The sequence below is a fragment of the Cynocephalus volans genome, chromosome 3, assembly GCF_027409185.1.
Source record: "Cynocephalus volans isolate mCynVol1 chromosome 3, mCynVol1.pri, whole genome shotgun sequence".
Taxonomy (NCBI): Eukaryota; Metazoa; Chordata; class Mammalia; order Dermoptera; family Cynocephalidae; genus Cynocephalus; species Cynocephalus volans.
Window position 1 is genome coordinate 81,447,960 of NC_084462.1, and position 23,898 is coordinate 81,471,857.

Below are 23,898 nucleotides of genomic sequence, written 5' to 3' on the forward strand. Positions count from 1 at the left end.
GATCATCACCAGCCCACGGGGGACATATGAGGAAAAGGCCCTGTGGGCCAAGACAGCAGTGGCCTGAGCAAGGTCACTTGTGAGCCACAGGAAAGCAAGCTGAGCTTCCCCACCGCTGGAACAACCCCAGCCTGGGCCTTTCACCAGCGCTTACCTCCTCAACCATCTGTTTGACTTTCTTCTGCTGGCAGTGCACCATGTCATCCAGGTGCCTGATCCGTTCCCGGAGGCTGGCCGAGGCCTCCTCCAGCTGCTGATACCTAGCACAAATGGAAGAAAAGGCAACTGAGTCCCAAACCATAGCAGCCACACCAGTACAGACAGTTACAGCGTTAAAGAAATATTGCCAAGAACTCAAAATGAAACTCTGAGATGCACTCCTCCTACTTTGAATGTCCTAAGTGACTGACTACTGATCAACAACCACACCACAGAAGAATTATAGGACTCTTTCAAGTTCCCACGTGCAAGTTTTATCCTGTATAAGGTCAGTTACTATATTTTCCAGAGACTAAGAGAATTTTTTCTGCACCACTTACAGGTATGAGAAGCCATCTCTTTTGGGGTTAATACAATATTGGCACATTCCATAAACGACCTTGATTACGAGATCAGATAAGGAGGAGTCTAGCAACACAACAAAATATCTGAAATCAAGTGGCAGACTTGTGGGGTCTGGAATTAGAGTTTCTCTACACATCACTTATTCTAGGTAAACGGGGAACATGCTGAAAGACTGTCTCCACATCAAAACAGAGTGGGCCATATCACAAAATATTTCATACTTTTGTTTTAAAACAGCACTAATTATTCTCCAATTTTGCTTGGTTCAAAGAAACCACAGCAACTAGCAGATGGACTCCAGTTCTGAGGGGCTGTGGGTGCAGAGCACTGGAGAGGGGCTCTGATGGCCTGCCTCCCACTCCCCATCCCCACCAGGTCCTTCCTCAGCACTATGGTAAAGATTCCCATAACCTTGAAAACTCTGAAGTTTCAAAAGACGAAGGAAAACAGGTATTTTTTCAGCACATACTGTGTGACAGGCCAATATACCCAAAAGTTCCCTCACAGTAATAACCCAGTGAGATGGGTCTTGTTATCATCATTTTAACCCTCTCCCCTTTTAAAAAAGAATTCCCATTTTACAGATAAGCAAAGATTCTCAGCATTCTCCAAATGCTCAGATCATTCCAATCTCGTTTTCTTTCACTAGAGAGCCACTGTGGCCTCTCTGCCTTTTGATTTCTAGAAGAGACAGTGTACTGCTCCCATATTTTCTATCCTGGATTTCATATGCTCCTAGCCAGAGAGCAATGCAAGGTTTTACTAAGCAAGATTTGGAAACTAAGAAAAACATTCTAAAATCAACTTCCAGGAGAAATGGTATTATTCTTGGTTGATGAGTTTATTCATCAACAAGGTGCATTCTGTGGAATTCAATGTTATCATGAACATTTATAGACTAAACTCTTGCACTTGCAACAGTCTTTGATGTATTCCAGGGCACTAACAACCAGCCACAGGCTGTAAGATGTGACTATAAGCTCTTAAAGAAACTCACCCACATTGGAAGCTCTCAGCCCAATGTTGTGTACACTTAAGTCTATAATAAGTGACGATCTTGTGAATGAAAATGCCAGAGTCAAATGAGTCCACAAAAGCACAGCATGCCTACCATCTCAATCCATTACAAGGCAAAAGACATTGCATCTCACCTTTCCTTGTCAGGATCAGCTATTTCCCCTGACATTTCTGTTTCATGTTCTAGGAGTTGGAGTTGCAGTTGATGGCGTTCCTAAAACAAACAGAAACTGATATTTTAATCAATGGATCCCAAGTTGTATAGAGAATGTATATCAAGCAATTCTAACACTAGGAAGTCCAAATCTATACAGCATCCCTAGGTTTTACACACCAACTCACCCAGAGTCCAAACAAAGCTCTGAAGTGCCAAATCTGTTAGTGTGTATTTATGAATTAGAGACAAATATCCTGGATAAAACCACATTCAAGATTTATTTTTTTTAAGTATTCCATCAGCCCAAGCTCAGATGTCTTATGAAAATTTATAGTTCTAAATGATAATAATCAATACTCTACATTAGTGGCTGGTGATATTGTAAAATTCTTGATTATTTTCTAAATCATGAGGAAAAGAGCCTCTGGAATTCTGGTAACATTCTATATATTAACCATGGTGGTGTTTATACAGGGGTGTTCACTTGTAAAAAACATATTGTGGTAGTCAAAATAATTGTCCCCCAAACTCATTCACGTCCTAACCCCTGAAATCTGTAAATACTTGTATGTGATCTTAAATGGAAAAAGGAACTTTGCAGGTGTGATTAAGCTAAGGATCTTAAAATGGGGAGATTATCCCAGATTGCCCAGTTAGGCTCTTACAAGGAGGAGGCAGTCGGGTTAGAATCACAGAGAGAGACTGAAGATGCTACATGGCCATCCTTGAAGCTGGAGGCGGGGGCCATAAGTCAAGGAATACAGGTGGTCTCCAGAAGTTAGAGAAGGCAAGGAAACGGATTCTCTTCTAGAGTTTCCAAAAGGAATCCAATCCTGCCAACATCTTCATTTTAGGACAGTATCAACAGGAAATATACATGTATCAAGCTGTGCATTTTATACACTTTGCTGTATATATGTAAATTTAAAAGGTTACCAAAAAAAGTAAGAATTTGGACAATTACTTCTTTGGAGAAAGTGTAAAAATGTTAATAAGAGTGTGGTACTCATAACTGAAAGAGCACTAGAAATACATTACAGATGTTAGCGTAATAAATCTCCTTAACGTTGAAGTTTACTAAATCCTGCTCACTAACTGGGAGGAGATTATTTTAATTTAGGTCCTCTTCTAAGAACTATGATGCCTCATCTTTATTCTCAGAAATTCTCCCCAACAAACTCTTACTAGTTATATATATTCCAAACTTCTTTCCACCAGATTATTTAAAGCAAATGTTTAGGGGCTGGCCAGTTAGCTCAGCTCGTTAGAGCGCAGTGTTATCACTCCAAGGTCAAGGGTTTGGATCCCCATACCAGTCAGCTGCCAAAAGTTAAAAAAAAAAAAAAAAAAGCAAGCAAATATTTGAAAATGTAACTCCTACAACTTCTGAAGTTGTAAGCACTGGTATGCAATGGAAAGGCCAGAGGTTGGGGACTCCTTAGCAAGGAAGAGTTTCATATCACCGGCAGATTCAGAATAATAAAGGAAGACTGACTTATTAGGGTTTTGTTATTGTTTTCAATCTCTCCAGCAAATGCATATCATATGGCCTGGCCTGGGTGGAATGTTCCCCCTGCCCTACGTGGTATGCCACTAGCTGGAAGTTTACATTAGCCTTCAAATCACAGCAATGAACCTTTCACAAGGGAGCATCCCCCATCCAAAAAAAAAAAAAAAGCTATCATAAAATAGGACAAGGCCTAACTTACAGCACTCCTTCAAAATTCAAATTTTTAAAACATTGAGGTACAACAAATCTTAAGTGTACAATGCACAATAATGTTTTACATATTTATCCACGTGTGAAACCACCATCCAGATGAAGGCACGGAATATTATCTGTTCCCCAGAAGGGTTCCTGGTAGAACACACCCCTTAAAGGAGTTTTCCTGATCATAAAAAAAGGTGTTTTGAATATGATACTCAATAAGAGAAACAGTCAACTAAGGTATGTAAGTAGAGAAGCCATTCTAAAGCACACAGTGTGTCCTCAAGCAAAATTCAAAAATAAATGAGAGCAGGATACAAACACTGCTACAGCTCACGGACATGCTGTTCACATTTGGCCAGATTCCTGCTCTCAAAGATTTATCCCTAAAGGGGAAAGAGCGTAAATTGGTACCTCTAATCTCAGCTAAATAAAGAAAGCATCTCTCTAGTCTAAATGGAAAGGAAGATTTAGAGAAAGGACAATAAATCTTCAATCACTAAAGACAAAGCCAACACAACTTAGGGAACGTTTTGTGTCACCTAAGTGCTGGCAAAGAGGGCCGGCCTTACTGCCTCCCTGGCCTCCCACCCACTCAGCTCACATTAGGGCTCCACATGGAAATCAGTGGGGAAAATCTAGAAACTTTCAGAATGCCAAGGTTACAAAGAAGATAAGTTTAAAAAAAAAAAAAAAAAAGCTAACCTTGGGGGCAGACACTTCAGCAAGCCTGTAACAAAATAAAACTCAGAGCCACAAATGACTGAGCCCTTACTATGTGCCAGGTACTATGCTTAGCACTTGGCAGGAATTTTTCTCTTTTACTTCTCACAAAAGCCCTAAGAATAAGAACTATCATTATCAGCACTTTACAGAACAGGAAACTGGGATTGGAAAAGTAAGTAACTGCCCACAGCTAGAAAGAGAGGTACGATTCAAACCCTAGGTCTGTCTGATTCTAAACCCTATGCTCTTACCCACACCCACACTCTCTCCATAAGGGGGCCTCGCTGCCCTCCCTCCCTCTCCGCCCTAACCATCTCCCCCACGCTGCCTGCTCACCTTGCAGGGAAATCTGTCACCTAGACAGAGTGTCTGAGTTAACCAGCATCTTCTGCTGTTGCAGAACAGTAATATGAGAGAAAGCTCACCCAAGTTCCAGAAAGTGCCCTCATTGCCCAGTCTTCGTCACCACCCACTCTGATCAATACCAATGTAGTCCCAAAGGAGCCAATCATCTGCTATTCAATAAAAGATGGGATTCTATTTTGCCAGGCAGGTAGAGGTGAGATTGTAACTGACGCTTTAGATTGCTCAAGTCCCTCACAAATAAAGATATTAACTAAAAAGGGAGTCCTCCCCACCCACATGAGCCCTGAAGCTCCACAGCTCTAAGCTGAATGTAGTTCCCACTCTGGCTACACCTGGCCTTGTCACAGGACTGTAGAGGGATTCATGTTGCAGATACCATGGGGTAAGAAGACCTCTTCTCACATCACATGCAAGCCCAGACGGTGACCTTGCTTACACTGTCATTTCGCAGCCCACCCCCTCCCCCTACTTTCATCATCAGGTTGGAAAGTCTCAGCTTCCAGAATGAGTTACAGGATGCACGATCTTGACAGGTAACCACTACCCACAAACTCATATGCAGCTAGAGAGCTATTTTCCAGAAATCAGCCACAGCTTTTACCCTAAATTCCTGGTCCCCGCCCCCAGATGTCAGTGGTCACCTGCTGAAGGTCACCCATCCTTTCTCTTCCTTCCCTTCCTTCCTTCCCTCTTTCCTCTCTCCCACCCCCCTTCTTCCCTTTTCTCTACTTCCTGCCTCATTTCCAGCCTCTTCCCTCTCTCTTGACTGGCTTCATTATCTCAGCAGAGCTCCTGCCTTCCACAGGTCTCCCCCGCCCCCACCCATCACCCTGCTTACCACATGCACAGAGAAACGTGGTATCCCCTACTCCTCCAAGTCCCTGGTGTGTCAGGGAAAAGTCAACCCTTGAGAAGTAGGGCCCAGAAACAACGGGGCTGGGGTGTTGATGTAACCTCTAGATTAGGGCCTGATTACTCAACGGGAAACTAAGTTCATGACTGAGGCACTAGCAGAGCAGAGCTGCTAAAATATTAATTTTTGTAAAGAATTTCATACCTAATATTTTTTAAAAGGATCAAAATAGTTACCATGGGAAAAAATCAGAACTGTGTTGGATTTCCTTATACTTTATTTTATAGGTTTTTTAAAAACTGTTATTATTATAAATTGGAGGGATGAGAGGGATCAGTGTTGAGGGTTTCTCTTATCTTCAGCCAGGCCCAAAGCTGTGTCTCACCTTTTCCATGCGCTCAATCAGCCTGTCCAGCTCCCCAATCCTCTGGTCTTTCTCCTCTAGGCTGAGCTCCGCTGCATGCATCCTTTTATTGGCTTCTTCAATCGCCTTCAGAAAGCTGTTGGTTTCTTCCTGCAACAGAAACATACTCTCCTCAGTACAGGCATGAAGTACTGAAGCTACTTATTAGGGTCCAAACAGCTCTGGCCTTGCTCAATTATGATTTCTCTTTAAATGCATGACCTTGGGATCTAAAAGTGTCTCAAAGATCATGAACTTAACTTCCATGATTCTGCTTCTCACCTATGCATAAAGATACATCATGAGGCTTTTTAATGGGCCTGGTTACTTTTTCTCCTTTTTTCCCTTGAATCTTTAAGTCCAAAAGGCTTAAAAAGAGCCTGCAAAGGTTTAAATAACATTGAGTAGATGCTCGGAGTATCACTGTACTTGCCGACAGTATAAAGAGAATTAGGGAAGATCTGGAATTAAATGCAGAATTCCCAGTTCTTTCTCCCATATTATAACGCACCAACTCATTCCTAAGAAGAAAACCTAGTCAATCGTTCAGCACATTTATGAAACCTCTAAGGACACAGATAAGCCAGACATGGCTCCCTGCCTTCAAGGAACTTACGCTCTCCTAGAGAAGTCAGGATGTGAGATGTACAGCCCAACTCTACTGACAGGTATACAGAATTCCACAGCAAAGAGCACTGAGATGAAGCAGGCTTCCCAAGGACAGAGAATACTTCTAGCTGTGTGGATGGGAGAGACTCCATACATGGACAGGGTGGCATTTTCAGACTTTTTAGGGAGCTTGGGTAGGACCAAGGACAGGGAAGAGGGAAATTTTGGGTAGAGAGAGTAAGTGGAGGGAGGAAGGGCACAGCCACAGGCAAGTGCAGGATCTGCTTAGATGCTGGCAAATGGTCAGATTGGCTAGAGAATGACGATGTGTATTTAGAGGAGATTGGGGACTGTCCTGAGCAGGGAGGGAAGAAGGGAAGGGAATGAATGAGCAACAGGATCGATTCCTTGATCGTTCACCCATGTTCAAGTCCACTAACTCACCTCTAAGAAGAAACCCTGCTACCTAAACCTCACCACCACCAACAAGCGCCCACCCGTGGGTCACTTCCGTTGGCAGCTGCAGCACACGCACCAGGAGAGCCTCCTTCTCGGCACTGTGCTTCCGCTGCTCCTCCTGCAGCCTCTCCTCGTACTGGCCGTACAGCTTCCTCGTCATCTCTCTCATCACCTCAGCATTGGCTTCTTGGGACGATTCCACCTACAAAGAGACTTGTTTCAGAACCCCAGCTTCTGCAGATTCTGGGGGGTCAGCAGCTCTCTGTACCGTGTGTGGACACACCGTGGTACTGAACCTGTTGACCAGGGTTCTGTGGTGCAGAGAAGCAGCTGGAATGAACAGAGCGGGGATGGAAGGCAGAGAGGCGAGCAGAGGCATCGGAAAATAAACGTGGCACTTTACACAAATTTATTTGACATTATCAAGACAAAGGTGCTCCACATGAGTGAATTTTTCAAAAGGTGGAAACTTCCTTCTCTAAGCAATCCCATGAGTCGCACTGGCCAGGCCAGTCTCTAGGTAAGACTTCAATTAAGCTCAGATAAGACATCTGGACTCACCTTTTCCACTTCTTTTGTGCCTTCCCAACTGTCGCCTTTGGAAACATGCCAACCTAGCTTGGGGAAAACTAAGCTGGGCACCTCCAATGGCTCGAGTGCACCCACCTCAGGACTAAACTGAGAAAAAGTACAGTCATGGGTGGGCAGAACTTAGGCTGGGGGTGGCTGGTGGTTGCCTTCTGCCGAGGCATGTCCTGATAGGTGGACTTCATGACACTGAGTTTATGGTGCTAAAGGTTTGCTCTTGTCCCCTCCCTCCAAGTTATTGCTGTTCCACAGAGCTGAGTCTGCTGGATACAAACCTCTGCATAAGGGAGGTGCTCTCTCCAACCTCAATAGGTTACGTGACTTCCAAGTAGTGACAAGTCACTCTTTAATTCTCCCTTCTCATCACTGGGCAAGTTTTGGCACCAAGAAGACACAAAATGGAAACTCCCGAGCAGAGGTTATGTGCTGAGAGACCCGATCCACCCTGCACTCCATTTCCACTGCACAGACTCCAGAAAGGACCTCTACTGTGCAGTCAGCGTGTGCAGGACAGACTCATCTAGCAGACACTAGTAAATATTTATGGAATGAATGATTGCATAAAGCTCCTTAGCTGAGGAAAAGAATAAAAGTAGTAGTAATTTCAGATTTCTCAGCAACAAACCTCTTTTTTTCCAAACTCTTATTCAAAAATACAATACAGCCACATGCCACATAAGAACTTTTCAGTCAATGATAGACCACATATATGATGGTGGTCCCATGAGATTATTTATTTATTTATTTTTTTGTCGTTTTCGTGACCGGCACTCAGCCAGTGAGTGCACCGGTCATTCCTATATAGGATCCGAACCCGCGGCGGGAGCGTCGCCGCGCTCCCAGTGCCGCACTCTCCCAAGTGCGCCACGGGCTCGGCAATCCCATGAGATTATAATAGCTATATCACATAGCCTAGGTGTGTGGCAGGCTATACCATCTAGGTGTGTGTAAGTGCACTCTGTGATGTTTGCACAACAAAATCGCCTGATGACACATTTCTCAGAACATATCCCCATCATTTAGCAACATGTGACTGTATATGAAAAAGTAAATAGAGCTGCCCCGTTCAGTGTGAAAGTAAAGAGGAGATGATCTGTTCCATGGCTCTCTGTCTTCCCACCCGCTGGGTGGTTGTGTCAGGCCACGTGGATTATGATGGCAGGACCCCACGGTCCTGAAGACAGAGACTATGCAGTGCCACGTGGCAGGCCCTCCTCCCCATTGAGCCCATCCCGGAAGCAGCCTATAGGGAAGGGGACCATACTTCTAGTTCGTTTCCCTAACGAAATCATTAATAGCACCAACTTTTACTCCCTAACATAGTCTGGTTTGAGCAAAACATTATGTGGATATACTACCCCATAAGATAGCCTAAGGCTGTGCTGAACCCACTTTTAAAACCATAAACTTGAATAAAAAATAATTCATTCAGGAAATAATTTGTTGAGTGCCTTCTATGAGCCGTTCATGGGTCTGCTCCTGCCACTGGGTAGGAAATCCATTCATGTCTCAGATTTAGGAGGGGCACAAATGCCCCCAGGGCATCAAAAGTCCAGCTATGGAATACACACAGTCTGGTGGGCAAAAGGGACATTCCCCAGAGCCCTGAGTCACGTATCCCTTTTCTTCCTGAGAAGAGGATCAGAACCCAAGTTCCAGTGAACCGTGTGGCTCTTGGCTCTTTATTATCAGACCATACAGAAAGGCCTTGGGTCTCCAAAGCTTCTCAAATCTCAGACCTGCGGGCATCCAACTGCCTTCTCAGTAACAACAGCAGTGCCGTGGTGACCAAGGAAGGAGTGTGCACTGGGGTGTTTATGGAGCACCCCCAACTGGACTGACAACTGTGAACACAGACGGCCTCCCTCAGTGCCTTCAAGCCAAGCCCTACACGGTGGCCATAAAAGGGTGAGAAAGTCCCATGAAGAAGAGAATGGAGGAAAGGAGAAGGAAGAGTTGAAGAGGAGAGGAGAGGAGAGACGGGTTAGGAGGAAATCTAGGCTCGTATACTCTACCTTCATTTTCAGCAGCTGGTTTTCAACTTGCGCTACCTCTAACTGCCTCTGCTTTTCCCGCAGCTTGTCCATGGACGCTTCGTACGTCTGCTGCAAGTTTCTGATTTGATCCTTAACGTTGCTGTTTTCCAAAGTAACATCTACAAGAGTTTTCTATTTGGGTGGAAATAAAAGCAAAACCAGATGTAGAGGTGTGAAAAAACATGGCCAGAGTCACACACGGAGACATTCCTTTGTCATTAACCATTGAGGTAGATGTCAGGCCACAGCAGCTGCCAGCTGGCCCTGGTGTTCAAGAGACTGAGGGCCTCCCACGAGGACAGAAGGACTGCCACGCTGTAGCTGGTGGGCCAGCGAGCCTCCCCCAACACATCCCGCTGCTACTGCCAACACCCTTGCCTCTGCTTAGGATGGAAGGAAATGAATTAAAATGGAATCTTTCCAAGGAAAAGTGTTCATAATACATCAATTCACATGGGAAAACAGGTTTAAAAATAGTATAATACAATCCCATTTTGAGAAATATGTATATGCATGTGTTCAAATATGTGTTTATGCATAGGAAAAAAAGACTAGGAGGAAATTCAAATAATAATCCTCTCTATGTGATAGGATTATGGATATTCATTTCTTCTTTGTTTTTTTCTATATTTTCCAAATTCCTATAATAAAATCAGACAACCAAATATGAGTTTTATAGAATGAAGATATCCCCCTTTGTTAAAAGAGCTGTCACTTCTGTACTTCTAGACTGGCTGCCAGGACAGTGACACCGTGGCTGAGCTTACCCCAGTGCCTCCAATGCTTTACCCTCCTCGCACAGGCAGAGAAGGGTGGTGATAAGGACATACCAAGGAACAGAGTTTGGTGACTTAGACAAGTGCCCAACACCTGCTGATCATTGCTCCAGGCCACCCACTGTTACTAGTTATTGCTTTGCGTTCTGCTTGGTTAACTCTCCTTAGTGAGAAATGGCATCCATAAACCCCAGAATTCCTATCACTGGACACTGGGTTATGGGCACCTTCTACCACTTCCCCAAGTCACCTACAACTTCAGATTAGAAGATCTGGAAACTCTGGTGTTGGGCAGTTTCTAACACTTTTGTCCTCTTTGTTAGATGAATCAGGCAAAGCTCCTCCAACTCCTCAGCCTCCGCTTTGGATAATAATAAGCCTCTCACTCCTAAACCTATTTGAATTTGGAAAAAGAATTTTCGATAGAGGTAATCAGATATTAAAAGAAATACTGAAGACATTTGGAAACGTGGAATCACAGAACATTTGAGCTTCAAGAAGCTTTAGAAACCACCTAGCCCAACCACCCCTTCCTCCAAGCCCCAGTGCTTTAGATACTGCTCTTGTATCCACACGAATACCTGCAATCTGGACCAAGAGACCAGGAGTCTTCTAATCCTGGCTCTGCCACTAGCTAAACACCGTGTTTATGTGTTCATGTCATTTCTCTCTGTTGGCCTCAGTTTTTTTATCCATAAAACAATGGGGTTGGAGATGGTCTCCAGTTCTTTCTAGCTCTGACATTCTATGAAATCAAACTAAGGGTGTGGTCTCCCAGTCCACAAATGGAATGCACAAATGGAAGAGGCTAATACCTTGCAGAAAAAAGAAACCAAATACCTTGAGGTTCAGTGAAGTTTCCAGGCTGTGAGACATTACCTTTCTTTCCTTCCTCTCTCTTCCCCCATGGCTTAATCTTTTAGTTATAAGGCTCTTTTGGCCGCCCAGGACTAAGAGACTGGACAATAACTTGGAATCTGTCAGAGTACCTGGGTTAGGGCTGACCCTGTTCTAACAGCTACCCTCTGAGATAAGTGCCCAGAGTGCCAGCCAGATGGCAAATGAGAAGAATTTGCCAGAAAATACTTGCAAATATTTTTTTATGGAAAGAAAAAGCAGAGACATAGTACAGATGCCAACCAAGTCTGAATTCAGGTTCAGTAAAGCCCTTTCTGGTTGGCTGGGGGTTAGATGACGTCCAAGAGGGAAGGAAAGGGAGCCTTTGTGAGCCCCCTTGATGGCTAGGGGAGAGAGAAACAAAGGCTACCGACTAAACCTGACCCAAAGAGGGGCTTGGCCTGAGGCCAGAGGGAAACTGGCATATACTAAAGACAGGCAGGAAAGGGTGGGACTCACCAGAAATGGGCCCAGACAAACCCAAACACGAGGCCCAGCTGGACCCACGGCTGGTCAGCAGCCTAGCTTTGCTGCTGTTGCTACTGCCCTATCGGCTGCTATCAGAGAATGCTAGGTTCTAGGGGAAGTGGAGAATCCCAACATGAAAACTTGTTTGTTTATCTAATAAATTATTTATACGGGACCAGAAAGAATTTGAAATCGTTTGTGGAACTTTTAAGAGGAGAGTAAAAAGATAAGAGCCAAATAAAGTTGGAGGAGGGCAGAAACTACTGTATATATTTGAAAACAGACCAAGGGAAGCTATTTCAAGTGAATATAATGCTTTGTTTTGAACATTTTCAATTTAATTTGCATGCTAGGGCGGGGACTCAGTTGCAAGAGTACATATGAGAAGCATCTGAATGGTTAGCTCCTAGCAAATCACATCAAACTAATCAAAAAAAAAAATTCCTTGAAGTGGGCAGACAACATACATTTTCACAAACGTAGGATCCTGAATACCCTGGATACCCTGTCTGGTACTACAATACAGACTTTGGAATACACATGAGTCTTTCTAATGCAAAATAAATTTTAAATCAAGAAAAGGTACTTACAAGCCTTTGGGAGTTTCCTGCCATAAAAGAGTACAGATTGTCTTGGGTTAAGTCTGTCTTTTTTGTCACTGGGTGGAACTTCCTGTAACACGGGCTATAGGGAGAAGCGGGTTGATGTGCTGTGTTAGGCACTGGCACATGGGACCACTCAGATATCTGGTGGAGCAAGTGACATCTCTAACACTGAGATCAAGATCTAGACCCCCATTTCAATGAGGGCAAAAACACAGGTTTAGAGTCTCAGCTTGGAAACACTTCCTTCAACTTCCTTCATTGTTTTCCTAGCATAGTCTTTACTGTAGCTATGCTTAAAGGATTCTGAATAATGAGCTGAGGACATTCTGTGTCTGACTTTTCTACAAAGGAACAGGGCCCCTCTTGGTTAAGCTTGGCTGCCCTGTAGCAGAAGGGACCCCACGTAACAGTGAGCAGATGAATACCTGCAGGCCAATGGAGTCCGACGCCAAAGCCGAGTTCATGGCATTTAAACTATCCAGGGCTGTCGACTGGGTTTGGATGTGATTCTCTAGATAGTTCTGCTGAGCATGAGAAACCTGGATAGATTGAGGAGACAGTCACACAAAACCAATCCACACATACCCACAGTAATCTTCAGTTTACTGTGATTAAACTGAATCTTCTTCTGATAGTAGCCACATCCACGGCAAAGGAAAGCTTTAAAACAAAAGTCAACACCTGCATGACCAGAGAGTAGAAAGGCAACAGTATGTTTCCTTTGGATAGTATTTACACGTTCATCCACAGAGCCCCCCTTAATCCTCACGACAACACCATGCAGGAATCAGCACACTGCCCTTTATGGGGAAGAAACAGAATCAGAGAAGATAAGTGATTTGCTCACAGTCAAATAGCTCAGAAGTTGCACAGCTACAAGTAGGACCCACTTGAAATAACTTCTTCTGCCATCTTGCTCTCTCTACTCACCACGGAAAGAATATACTTCAGGCTCACCTAGTTCTCTAGTTGCTTTGTTGCTGTTGTTGTTGTTGCTGTCTTTGTTGGGTGTGTGTGTTTAACATGCTTGCAAAAGTTTCATCAGAGGCCAGTCCTGGGCTAGACCTAACAAGGGCTGGATACAGAGAGGCAGGGAGGCAGCAGGGCTAAAGGCAGAGGTTCTCAGGAATGCTCAGGGGTGGGCCCCTGTGGAAGCCGCAGGAAGCAGCCTGGCACAACAGGGCAAAAAGGTGCATCCTGGGGAAGGGGAGAGAGAGTTGAAACAGCAGGACCAGGATCATGTGGCAGGTCCTTGTCCAGGCGGCATGTTTACAAACCAGTAATACAGTGATCTTAATCTGGCTGCAGTATGTGAGATGGCCTGGAGACTGTATGTAGGCAGAGAGATGGGGTTTCTGGAACAGTTCTAACATAAGAAAATGAGGAAGTGTACGAGATGGTGATGGAAAGCAAGGGGCAGAGTCTTGTTTACGCATCTATTGCAAATCCAATCTTTTGGCTTTGATGGCAATTGTTAAGTGTCTGTCAGTAGAGGGCAGGGTAATTTCCATAAGTAGGGTGAGAATTTCATGACTCTCCTCCTACATGCTAGTGGGAATGGGCTAGGTGGATATGTTTATATACCCCCACCCCATAATCAACGCAGTAGGTCTTACTAAAGGAGATGATCTCACAGCCCAGACATAAACTGAATTCTAATGAACCACTGTGCCCTTCTTTTCTACAGATATTAACTCTTATGAAATCATATCATATATACATAGACTTTAATCTTTGGGATTATTAATAACAAATTTTTTTTTAATTCTCACAAGTGTTAGCTTGGTTAAACTAGAGGAAGATTATTTTTCTTAAATTTTTGAGTAGGTAATACACTCACATGGTACAAACATATTAAAAATATAAAAGGTACACACTGAAATAAATCTCACTTTCACTCCTGTCCCATCTGCTCGGGTACCACCCTGCCCACCTGCCCCCAATTAGGAATTGCTGTTAACTATTTTCCGGATTATCCTTTTAGAAACTTTCTGTGCACACACAAAATAATACTGACATTTATTTTCTCCTTCTGCTTTATACAAATGGTAGCAAACTATACATATTTTCCTGCATCTTGATTTTTTCACCAACTACTCTATATATTTGAAATTTTTCTGTATCTCTGTTTGAAGGGCCTACTTGTTTTTTGTTTTTTGTTTTTTCTTTTACAACTGCATGTATTCTAGTTGAGAAATATAATTTATTTTAGTTTCCCCTTCTTGGTGGACATTTAGGTTTCTGATCTTTTTACTATCACAAACAATGCAATAAATAAGTTCATGCAAATGTCATTTTACATATGTGAGAGTTTATCTGTAGAACAAATTCTTAGGAATGAAATTGCTGGGTCAAAGGGTCTGGCATTTGTGATTTTGCAGATACTGCCGAACTGCTCTCCCTAAGAGTAATGCAACGTGCATTCCCATCAGCAACCCACCCGCTTTCCCACAGCTCTGGCAACAGTGTCTCGTCCCAGTCTTGCAGTTTTGCCAGTCTAATAGATAAAAAGTACATCCCAGGAGGGTTTTAGTCTGCATTTCTCTCACTGTCATACATTTAAGAGCTCTCCATGTTTGCTTTACTGTAAATTATCTGTTACAAATCTTTTTCCCATTTTTATGAGTTCTGGCCTCATTCCTGATTTGTGAGTGCTCTTTACATATTCACAAAATTAGCCTATTATCTATGATATAAAGGGCAAATAGTTTTACCCAGATTGTCATTTGACTTTGACTTATGGTGTTTTTACCAGCAGAAGTTTTTCATTTTAATGTACAGTAGTCAAAGTTATCAAGCTTTTCTTTTGTGGTTTTGGGATTTTATGTCATAATAAGAAAAGGCATACCACACTTTAAGGGCATAAATGAACTCACATATATTTTCCTCTGGCACTTATAAAAGTTTAATTTTTAGCATTTAAATCTTTGATCCATTTGGAATTTTATCCAGATATGAGACTGTGCCAACAGTTTATATTGACTAGTCTATTTTTCTCCCTTTATTTGAGATGCTACATTTGTCATATGTTGGGATATATTTCTGAACTTTTTTTATTGATGTCTATTTATGTCAATACTACACTGTTTTAATCTCTGAGTATTTTTCAATTTGTTTTAATGTTTGATAGGGCTAGTCCCTCTCATTGGTCTTTTTCCCCTCAGAACATTCCCAATTCTTACTTATTTTCTATACAAACCTTAGAATCACCTCATCCAATTATAAAAAAATAAAATCAAATTAAAATCTGTTGGTATTTTTATTGGGTCACATTACATTTGCACATTAACTTGGATAGTACTGACTTCTTACAATATTGAATCTTCCTTTCTAAGCACAGGGTATATCTTTCCACTTGCTAAAGTTTATTCCTAGATATTTAGTATTTTGTTGTTGTTGTTATTTCTTATAACTGGTTGTTTTTTGTATATTGAAACTTCTTTGTATACATTGATTTTTTACCCTGCTATCTTACAGAATTCTTTTATTGTTTATGGCAGTTTGTTTTCATCAGTTCACTTGGACTTTCAGATCTATAAACATACAGTTTATAAATAGTGATAGTTTTACATCTACCTGTTCCATTTTTATCCTTCTAAATGTATTTCTCTTATTTAATTCCATTGGCTAGTATCTCAGGTACAATGTTATAAATAATAATGGTGACAGCTGCCTTCTTTGTCTCATTCCTGACTTTGGTAGGAATGCTTCAAATATTAAGATCATTTCTTGCCACAAAAATTTTCCTTTAAATAATAAACTTCATTCTGTAATAAAATTCCCTCAACTCACTTAAAATATGATTCCATTCATAAAACACATCATATAATCAAAGATCTTTAGGCACGAGCCACTCAGAGAAAGTTCTATGCCCTACCATCCCTCTGCATTTCTGAGGCACTGAGATCCTGACTTACCGACAGTTCTTGGGTGAGCTGTTGGATCCTCTGTCTCATCTCATCATAGTCTCCACACATTCGCTTCCTTACTTTTTCCAGAGTGGCTCTCACCTGCAGCCCACAAAGATGATAGTTAGAGATCAGCCTATGACATTTTCATGCGAGACTTCCAAAACTTTTAGGAGAGCCTAACAAGAGATGGGCCCCACAAAAACATAATCTTAGAACAATCTTAAGAATAGGACCTTTAGGAAATTAAGGGAGAAGATCACTCCTGACATCTAGTTAGAAACCAAAGGAATTATCCAAATAATAATAATTTTATATATCCATATTATGATTACATGCAACTATAACTCTTAATAAGTATTAGTTATCCAAATTATAAACTCTAAAGAAAAAATGGCTTGTTGAAATTCACCTAACACCCTCAAATCACATTTAAGCAAGGTTTGCCCCTTTCCTGTCACACATTTTTACAAGTAGCTAGCAAGTTTTTAACAAGTTGACTCTGCAAACACATGGCTAAGAGGACCAAAAAACCAAAAACCAAAAAGCAACCTCAAATTTTCCCCATCTCTGCTCTAACTGCCAAAGAGCAATTAGACATCTGGAATGTAAGGAAGAAAAATATGGGCCCCGGAGAGCCCATAAATTTGAAAGTCAGTTCCTCAATAATTACCAATAATGCACAAGGCACTAAACATAACAAAAGTTATGATGATCCCCAAACACTTGTTTACACAAACACTGTTTAAGTTTCTCTATGGTACCACTGCCAGAGGAATAACAGGGCCTTAAAATTGTTTTAAACATAACAAAAAACCTTACAAATAGTCCTTGTTATCTCCTTATTCTGGTGCCCCTAGGATGGACAAAGTGCGCAGAAATTCTCAAACAGAATAGAAAGTCTCAAGGGAGTTTTCTATAGATACACTCCAGAATTTCTATTTTAGGAAGAGCTTAAAGGCAGCAGAGTTTGGCTAGAATGTGAGTGTTTAGGGATCAATATTGGAAGACAATCTTGAAGGTGTATTTGCATAGTAAGTACACTGTTTTAAATTAGACTGCGTGTTTATCAAGAGTGACTGACTACTGGTGGAGATTTGGGGACAAGCGGGAGTCAAGACTCCAAGCCTTCCCCAGATGAATTCTAATAACAGAGTCTACTTTCTTGCCACTAACTACAAACATTTTGGAAAATGAAGCCAAAAGCATGACTTTTCATTCTAGGCAGGTGGAATGGCTTTCACTGAGGCCCAGAGTTGGCTCCTGTGCAGCTGACAGTGGTGAGTGGGTGGAATCTTGAGCTGGGTGTTGCTCCCACCGGTAAACAGTGCAGGAAGCCAATGGGGACAGAGAGCCACCCACGAGAGAGAGAGAGAGAGGGTGGACAAACCCATAAACACATGTAGGAATGACCAAGCCAGGGTGGATATGAAGCTAGCTATAGAAGGTGGAACCTAGAAATTAACTTTGAGTTGCAGTCACAGTGGAGGTTGGCAATTCCAGCTTGGAACCAGCCCAGTGACCTTGGCACATGTCATTCACAGCTCAGAATCAGCCTGGTCCTGCCATTTTTGTCTTGGGCAATTTGCAACTCTGAACTGTGCTTAGAAGGTTTGTCTCTTGATGGAGTTTGGATGTGTTGTCCCCTCCAAAACTCTTGTGGAAATTTGACCCCAATGTGGCAGTGCTGGAAACTAATTGAGTCACGGGGACAAATCCCTCATGAATGGATTAATGCTCTCCCTGGGGGAGGGGGGATTAATGAGTGAGTTCTCGCTCTATTAGTTCCTGCGAGAGCTTGTTGCTTAAAAAGAGGCTGGCACCTTCTCTCTCTCTCTTGCTTCCTCTCGCCATGTGATCTGCTTGTACCCGCCGTCTGCCTGCCACTTTTCCGCCATGAGTAGAAGCAGCCTGAGGCCGGTGCCAGATACAGCTGTCCCAGAATCGTAAGCCAAATAAGTCTCTTTCCTTTATAAATTACCCAGTCTCAGGTGTTTCTGTCACAGCAACACAAAACAGATTAATACACCTCTAATGCAATGCCATGCTATTTGGAGCATTTATTTATTTATTTGACTGGTAAGGGGATCACAACCCTCCTCAGCATGGTGTGGTCTGCACCACGCTCAGCCAGTGAGAGCACCGGCCATCCCTATATAGGATCCGAACCTGTGGCCTCAGTGCTACCAGCGCCGCACTCTCCCAAGTGAGCCACGGGGCCGGCCCTATTTGGAGCATTTAAATGTGCAAGGTGTAAGTATTTCCCTGTGAAAACCTCAGGAGACTTAGAATGTCCAAGCTGTTCCTAACAGGAAAATCAGGATGGAATACTCTAAGTGGTTAAAAATTATCTTTGGGAGGCAGGATAACTGGGGATTTGAGGCTGTTAGTTGTCACACACATTGTGATTGAGTGTGTGTGTGTGTGTGTGTGTGTGTGTGTGTGTGTGTGTGTGTGTGTGTGTGTGTGTGTGTGTGTGTGTGTGTAGCTTTTCTGGCTTTTTCTCACATTTTCTGCTAAGTATTTACATTTTTTTAATTTGATAAGAAATGTCCTTTTTAAAACTCATACAAAAGCTAAGACCAAGTGGCTTTGTATCTTATCTGCAAACCCACCAAATAAAATGGGGCTCATAGAGTTGGAGATTTTGACCTTATGGGTCAGACCCTAGCTCCCACAATCTAGACATGAGAAAACTGAAGCCCACAGAAGGCAAAAGTAACGTGCTGGGCCAAACACAGAGCTTGAAACAAGGTCGGTGAGCTTCCTCTACCCTACACTGCCTAGCTTCTCAAGAGTGCTTTCTAAGCCACAGGCCAGTGTTGGGGGCCCATCAGTGTCACAGCCACACATTTTCTCTTTCATCTAATCAGTGTGGTTTGGGCAACAGGGGCATCAGTCAGTCTAGAGAGACACTGGGTAGAACAAAAAGAAATGAAAATAGATAGATATAAATAAGATGATTAGAAGCCAATGCTCCCATATGTTGACAGGTATTCTGGTTGAATGGTGAGATTATGGGTTGATTCTGTTTCTTCTTCATACATTTTGTACTTCTCAAATTTTCTCAAATGAACATGTAATTAAAAGACACACAATACAGTATTAAATACAAAGAAGTGGCATTGATTGGCTTGGCTGGGCAATGTCTACTGTGGTTGATTTCCCACTGTTTTTTCCAATCCAACTGACTGGTTTAACCAGTCATTGTCTTCCCATTCCCCTTGCCAAGGATGGGTTTGGAACTCAGCCTGTGACCCAGTCCTGGCCAATGAGACAAGACTGAAGCTGAAGGAAGAAACACAGAAAAGCACATCTAGAGTCCAGAAGTGCCCTGCCAGGGACCCACCTACGTCTAGACTTATCCTCATGTGAGATAAATTTCCCTTTTTCAGTTGGCTTTTCTGTTACTTGCAGCCAAAAGCATCCCAATTTATACAGTCATCCAAACTATACATTAGGTGTGTCCAGTGTAATAAGCAAAACCACTTAAGGGCCCCAGCCCATACACTCAGGAAGGAAGACACGTGGTCTCCTGAGTATCCCTCTCAGTAACGTCCATCCCACAGAAGTTCAACCCATCCCTCGTTCCTGAATTACACCTGCACTTCTAACATTACCATGAAGATAAGCAGAAACCTTTCAATCTAAAATGATAACACTAAGAATTCTTTCAAAATGCCTCATAACATTCATGTCAATGCTTCCAACTCCATGGGCTACAAGAAGAATATAGACCAGAAAAAAAAAAAATCCCAAAATGGCTCACGTCTTTGATGTAGTTCATCTCTTCTTTCAGCTGACTGGTGGACCACCCATACACCACCATTTCTTTCTGCTGATTTTCATCTGATCTTCGCACCACACCATAAACAACACCCTGAGGGAGTTTCCTGATAGATTCTCCATTGCTTAGGTCAGGACACTAAAAGAAGGTGAGAAAGGAGAAAAAGGATCACTCTTTTAGGCCTCATGAAAACAGCTGTAATATCGGGCCCACTGTGTCTGATCACACAATGCCCAGCGCTGGGTGTTTGGCAGCGGGGGTGGGGGCAGAAACCCAGCCTGGTCTCTGCTCTCTAAGTGGCGCCTGGCATGGGCTGGGGCTGCCTTTACCCTGGAGGAAGAGCACCTTTCTCTCATTTCTGTCAAGACCTGTCCATTCACCTCGAAGTGCATCTGCAGGACCCCATCTTCCCAGGGGGCGCCCTTTCTAATTCTTACAAAGGTGCCAGAAAGACTTGTGTCATCCTGGTAACAAGAGCAAGTGCTGGAAACCTCACGCTCTGGGTAATGCTGTTTTCCCCTTATAACACTTCCTACATGACTTCAACTTCATCACTAAATACATGGCCTGAAACACACGAGGCTGAGGTATGTAAGAAAAGAAACTTGGCGGTTGTCTGGCAGCCAAATGGTCCTCTGAGGGCAGGGCTGACTCTGGAAAAAAGAAGGTGGAGTCAGTACACAACCTGTCGTGCCCATTCACGAAATATTTCTGAAAAGCCAGGCAGAGGCAATGTGACTGCAGTCCAAAAAGTCCCGAAGAATCTTCCTACTCCTGCTGGCGGATCCCTAATTCCTTCCACTAAAGCTTGGATCACTGTTGAAATGCAAATCCCCTTAAGAAAGGGTAACACGCCCAAGTGTTAACAAACCTTAAGCAGGAAAAACGGAAATTAAGATTTGTTGAACCCCTACTATAAGTTAGAAGTATTCCTTAGTACATTTAATGTTCATAAGCACTCTGTGACATAGCGATTATCCTCCCCCATCATAGCTGAGAAAACTGATGTTCAGAGAGATTAAGTAATGTGCTTACAGTCACACATCCACATTTGAGCCCTGTCCTGTGGTTCTGTCTGACATTAAGTACACCTCCCCATACTGCAGGCTTTGTTAGATGTATGGCACACGGTAAGGGCCTCTATAACACGGAAGCAACAGAGACAAAAAAAAAAAAAAAACACCCAAGACCAAGGACTGAGACTTCATGGACAAACTGGCCTGCTCCCAACTTCCCTGGGGCTAGCCCTGGTACCTCGACAATGTCACAGCACAGAAGCCAGATTCCACAATGGCAACTGTGCTCTCCCACAGACTTTTCAACTGCCTCTGCATAGATTCTTTCCATGTGTTCACAAAATATTTTTGACATATTCAAAATTATAATTTGCATTTTAAAATCATTCATTGTGGCAGAATAATAAGTACTTTATGATCCCATTCATTAAAAGTTTATAAAAAAAATTTTAAAAAGGTCTGGAAAGATACATGACAAGTTATTAATAGTAGAGACCTCTAAGGAGGGGACAGTGCAGTGGGGCAGGGGTGCTAGAGATCAGGGTGACTTTAACTTTTTCCTTTATACCTTTTTGTATTGCTTGTTTGCTTTTTTAAAAAAAAAAACAATGGGAGCTTTTTTAAAAGTAAGAAAGCAAAACAGCCATTGCTTCTCACCTTTCTGCACATACTTGGGCAGTGATGGGACACAAGGGGTTGTGACACTTTGTATTTGCCTCTGGTAATGCTTCCTCTTCTGTCCCTCCCACCTGGGCCACACAGGCACTGACGCTACCCCCTAAATTTGTGAGTATGTTTAGGTGACTGAGCTATTAAATGTTTCTTGGTGGAGTGACAAGCTGGCATTAAGTTGGCCCCAATTTACTAGACATATAATTAGGAAGAGGAAAAGCTCTAATGAAATTCCCCACATACCAGGAAACAAAAGCATGTGCTTTCAGTCACGGACTCCTCCCAGTTCCTGAGAAACAAGCTGATGACAACACAGGGCTTTTGGTGAAAAGCATTTCTGCAAAGCAAAGGCTCTCTGAGGTGGATGGGCTAGCAGGAAAACTCACGTGGCTAGATACAGAGGATTCTACAAGGAGAGGATTCCTAAGGCAGCTTGAGGAGCTGCTGGGCTACGACATGGAAAGGGAAGGAACATTTACAAAGAAAGAGAAGGGAGAAAATATTTGTTGTCTAGCAATTTTTAAAGGCAATATTTTCTTTAACCCTCACAATAACCCTACCATGTAAATATTACTAGTTCTTCCAAGGTGGCAGCATTCTAGTGCCTGCCTATGCCTTTCCAAATCTAAGCTCTTGCCTGATTACAATGCCTCCAAAATAGCTAAGAGTCAGGAGAGGAATTGGAACTCATATCTCCATGTGTCATCTCAGAGTCTCCAGGGAATGGCCTGCAGGTCCCAGGGCCATTTGGCAGAGGCAGGCCCAGGATGGGGGGGCTCTTCTCCCCTTCCCCACACCACCCCCAACCCCATCCAGACTCACGGCCTCCCTTCTAGTCCTTGATCGCCAACCTCCTCTCTGCCCCCCGGGCATTCACACGTGCTGCTCCTTCTGCCTGCACTAGTGGGCTGAAATGTCCCTCCCTCAGCAATCCCTTCCAGACTGGTTAGGTCTCCCGTGTGGTCTCACAGCAGTTCACCACGTTCACCACATTCCATTCACCACAACCATAACTGAGTGACTATCAGTATCCTTACACAGGGCACTTCACAAAGTTCATGGAAAGATTCAAATTACATCCAAGTCTATTTTCCCACAAACTCTGTGAAGTCCTCTCTTGTATGGAAGGCCTGCTTCCCTATCAAGCAAAGTTCCAAGACATCGAGGGCCTTGTTAGTCTTCTTTTCCACTAAAATTCCCAGCATCTAACAGCAATTGACACGCAATAACTTTTTCAGTAAATATTTGTTGAATGAATAGGGAGTTTTAGAAGTCGGAAGAGGTTCTGGTGAACTACCCAGAACATATAAATGTGGTCCAGCAGAAGCGAACACCCTTTGTTCCTCTTAGATAAAGGACAGATAGCTGATGTTTGCCCTGACTGTAAAACATACATCCAGAAAGCTTGCAAAGGAGCAGAGACTGCTATCATATTTACAAAATGTCAGAGTGCTTTTGGTCAAAACTGGAGAACAAAGAAGAAAATAAAAAGAGCTGATATGTTTGGCAAGGTGTTTATGGCTGAAGTCTTCTCTCATATTCTTTAAAACACCTCCCCTATTAATTTTTTTAGGCATAATAAAAGCATTGTTATAATATTAAGAAACAGTCTTTATCTTTTAGAGAAACATGCTGAAATATGTATGACACATTTATTTATTCATACTGGGTAGAGGAAGTGGTGAGTGGGGCATTAGGTGAGGCAGGACTGGCCATGGGTGGAGGGTTGCTGGGGCCAAGTGAAGGGTCAATGATTCATTACACACGATTCAGTCTCCTCTTGTGTAAGTTTAAAACATTCTATAATTAAAAGTTTTTTAAAACCCCCTTAAAATGCTGCTTGGTATTTAAAAATTAAGTTTTAAAAAATGTATACTAGACCTACTAAAAACCTCCTGGCATGAAACAATACTATCCAAAAATCTCCTTGAAAGCAAAAGCCCTAATAAATGTATAGAATGAAAAGAAAACTATTAACAAAGAAAGGAAATGGAAACAACCAACTGAAAGGATACTCCATATTCCCTAAGTGAAATGCATCAGCATTAACAACAGGTGTAATCAGTAACATATACAGAGAATCCCTCAATTAAGCTGTTCCCTGGGCATACTCATAAAATTTACCTACAGGTTCATAATAAGGCTGTTTTCCCTAAAGATAAATTTAGCAGCAAATGCCTTAGAACATAACTCAACCTAAATTCCTACTTTAAAAGCTTTTTACTACCATTGGGTTTGGGTTTACTACCATCAGAGTTTGGGTTAGCAAGGCCAGTGATATTA

The 23,898-nt window shown here is 42.6% G+C and overlaps 1 protein-coding gene across 2 annotated transcripts in view; it reads right to left on the minus strand.

Annotated features, from left to right (window-relative positions):
* The window catches only part of MYZAP (myocardial zonula adherens protein), an 86,184-nt gene that overhangs the window by 41,323 nt on the left and 20,963 nt on the right, over positions 1 to 23,898 (minus strand). For both annotated transcript variants that reach the window (XM_063089707.1, XM_063089708.1), the window contains exons 3-10: positions 19,910 to 20,065; positions 16,150 to 16,242; positions 12,658 to 12,771; positions 9,466 to 9,618; positions 6,939 to 7,064; positions 5,777 to 5,905; positions 1,716 to 1,795; positions 155 to 260 (exon numbers count right to left, since the gene is read on the minus strand). In XM_063089707.1, the coding sequence (XP_062945777.1) occupies positions 155 to 260; positions 1,716 to 1,795; positions 5,777 to 5,905; positions 6,939 to 7,064; positions 9,466 to 9,618; positions 12,658 to 12,771; positions 16,150 to 16,242; positions 19,910 to 20,065 (957 nt within the window). The remainder of the gene's footprint in view (positions 1 to 154; positions 261 to 1,715; positions 1,796 to 5,776; positions 5,906 to 6,938; positions 7,065 to 9,465; positions 9,619 to 12,657; positions 12,772 to 16,149; positions 16,243 to 19,909; positions 20,066 to 23,898) is intronic.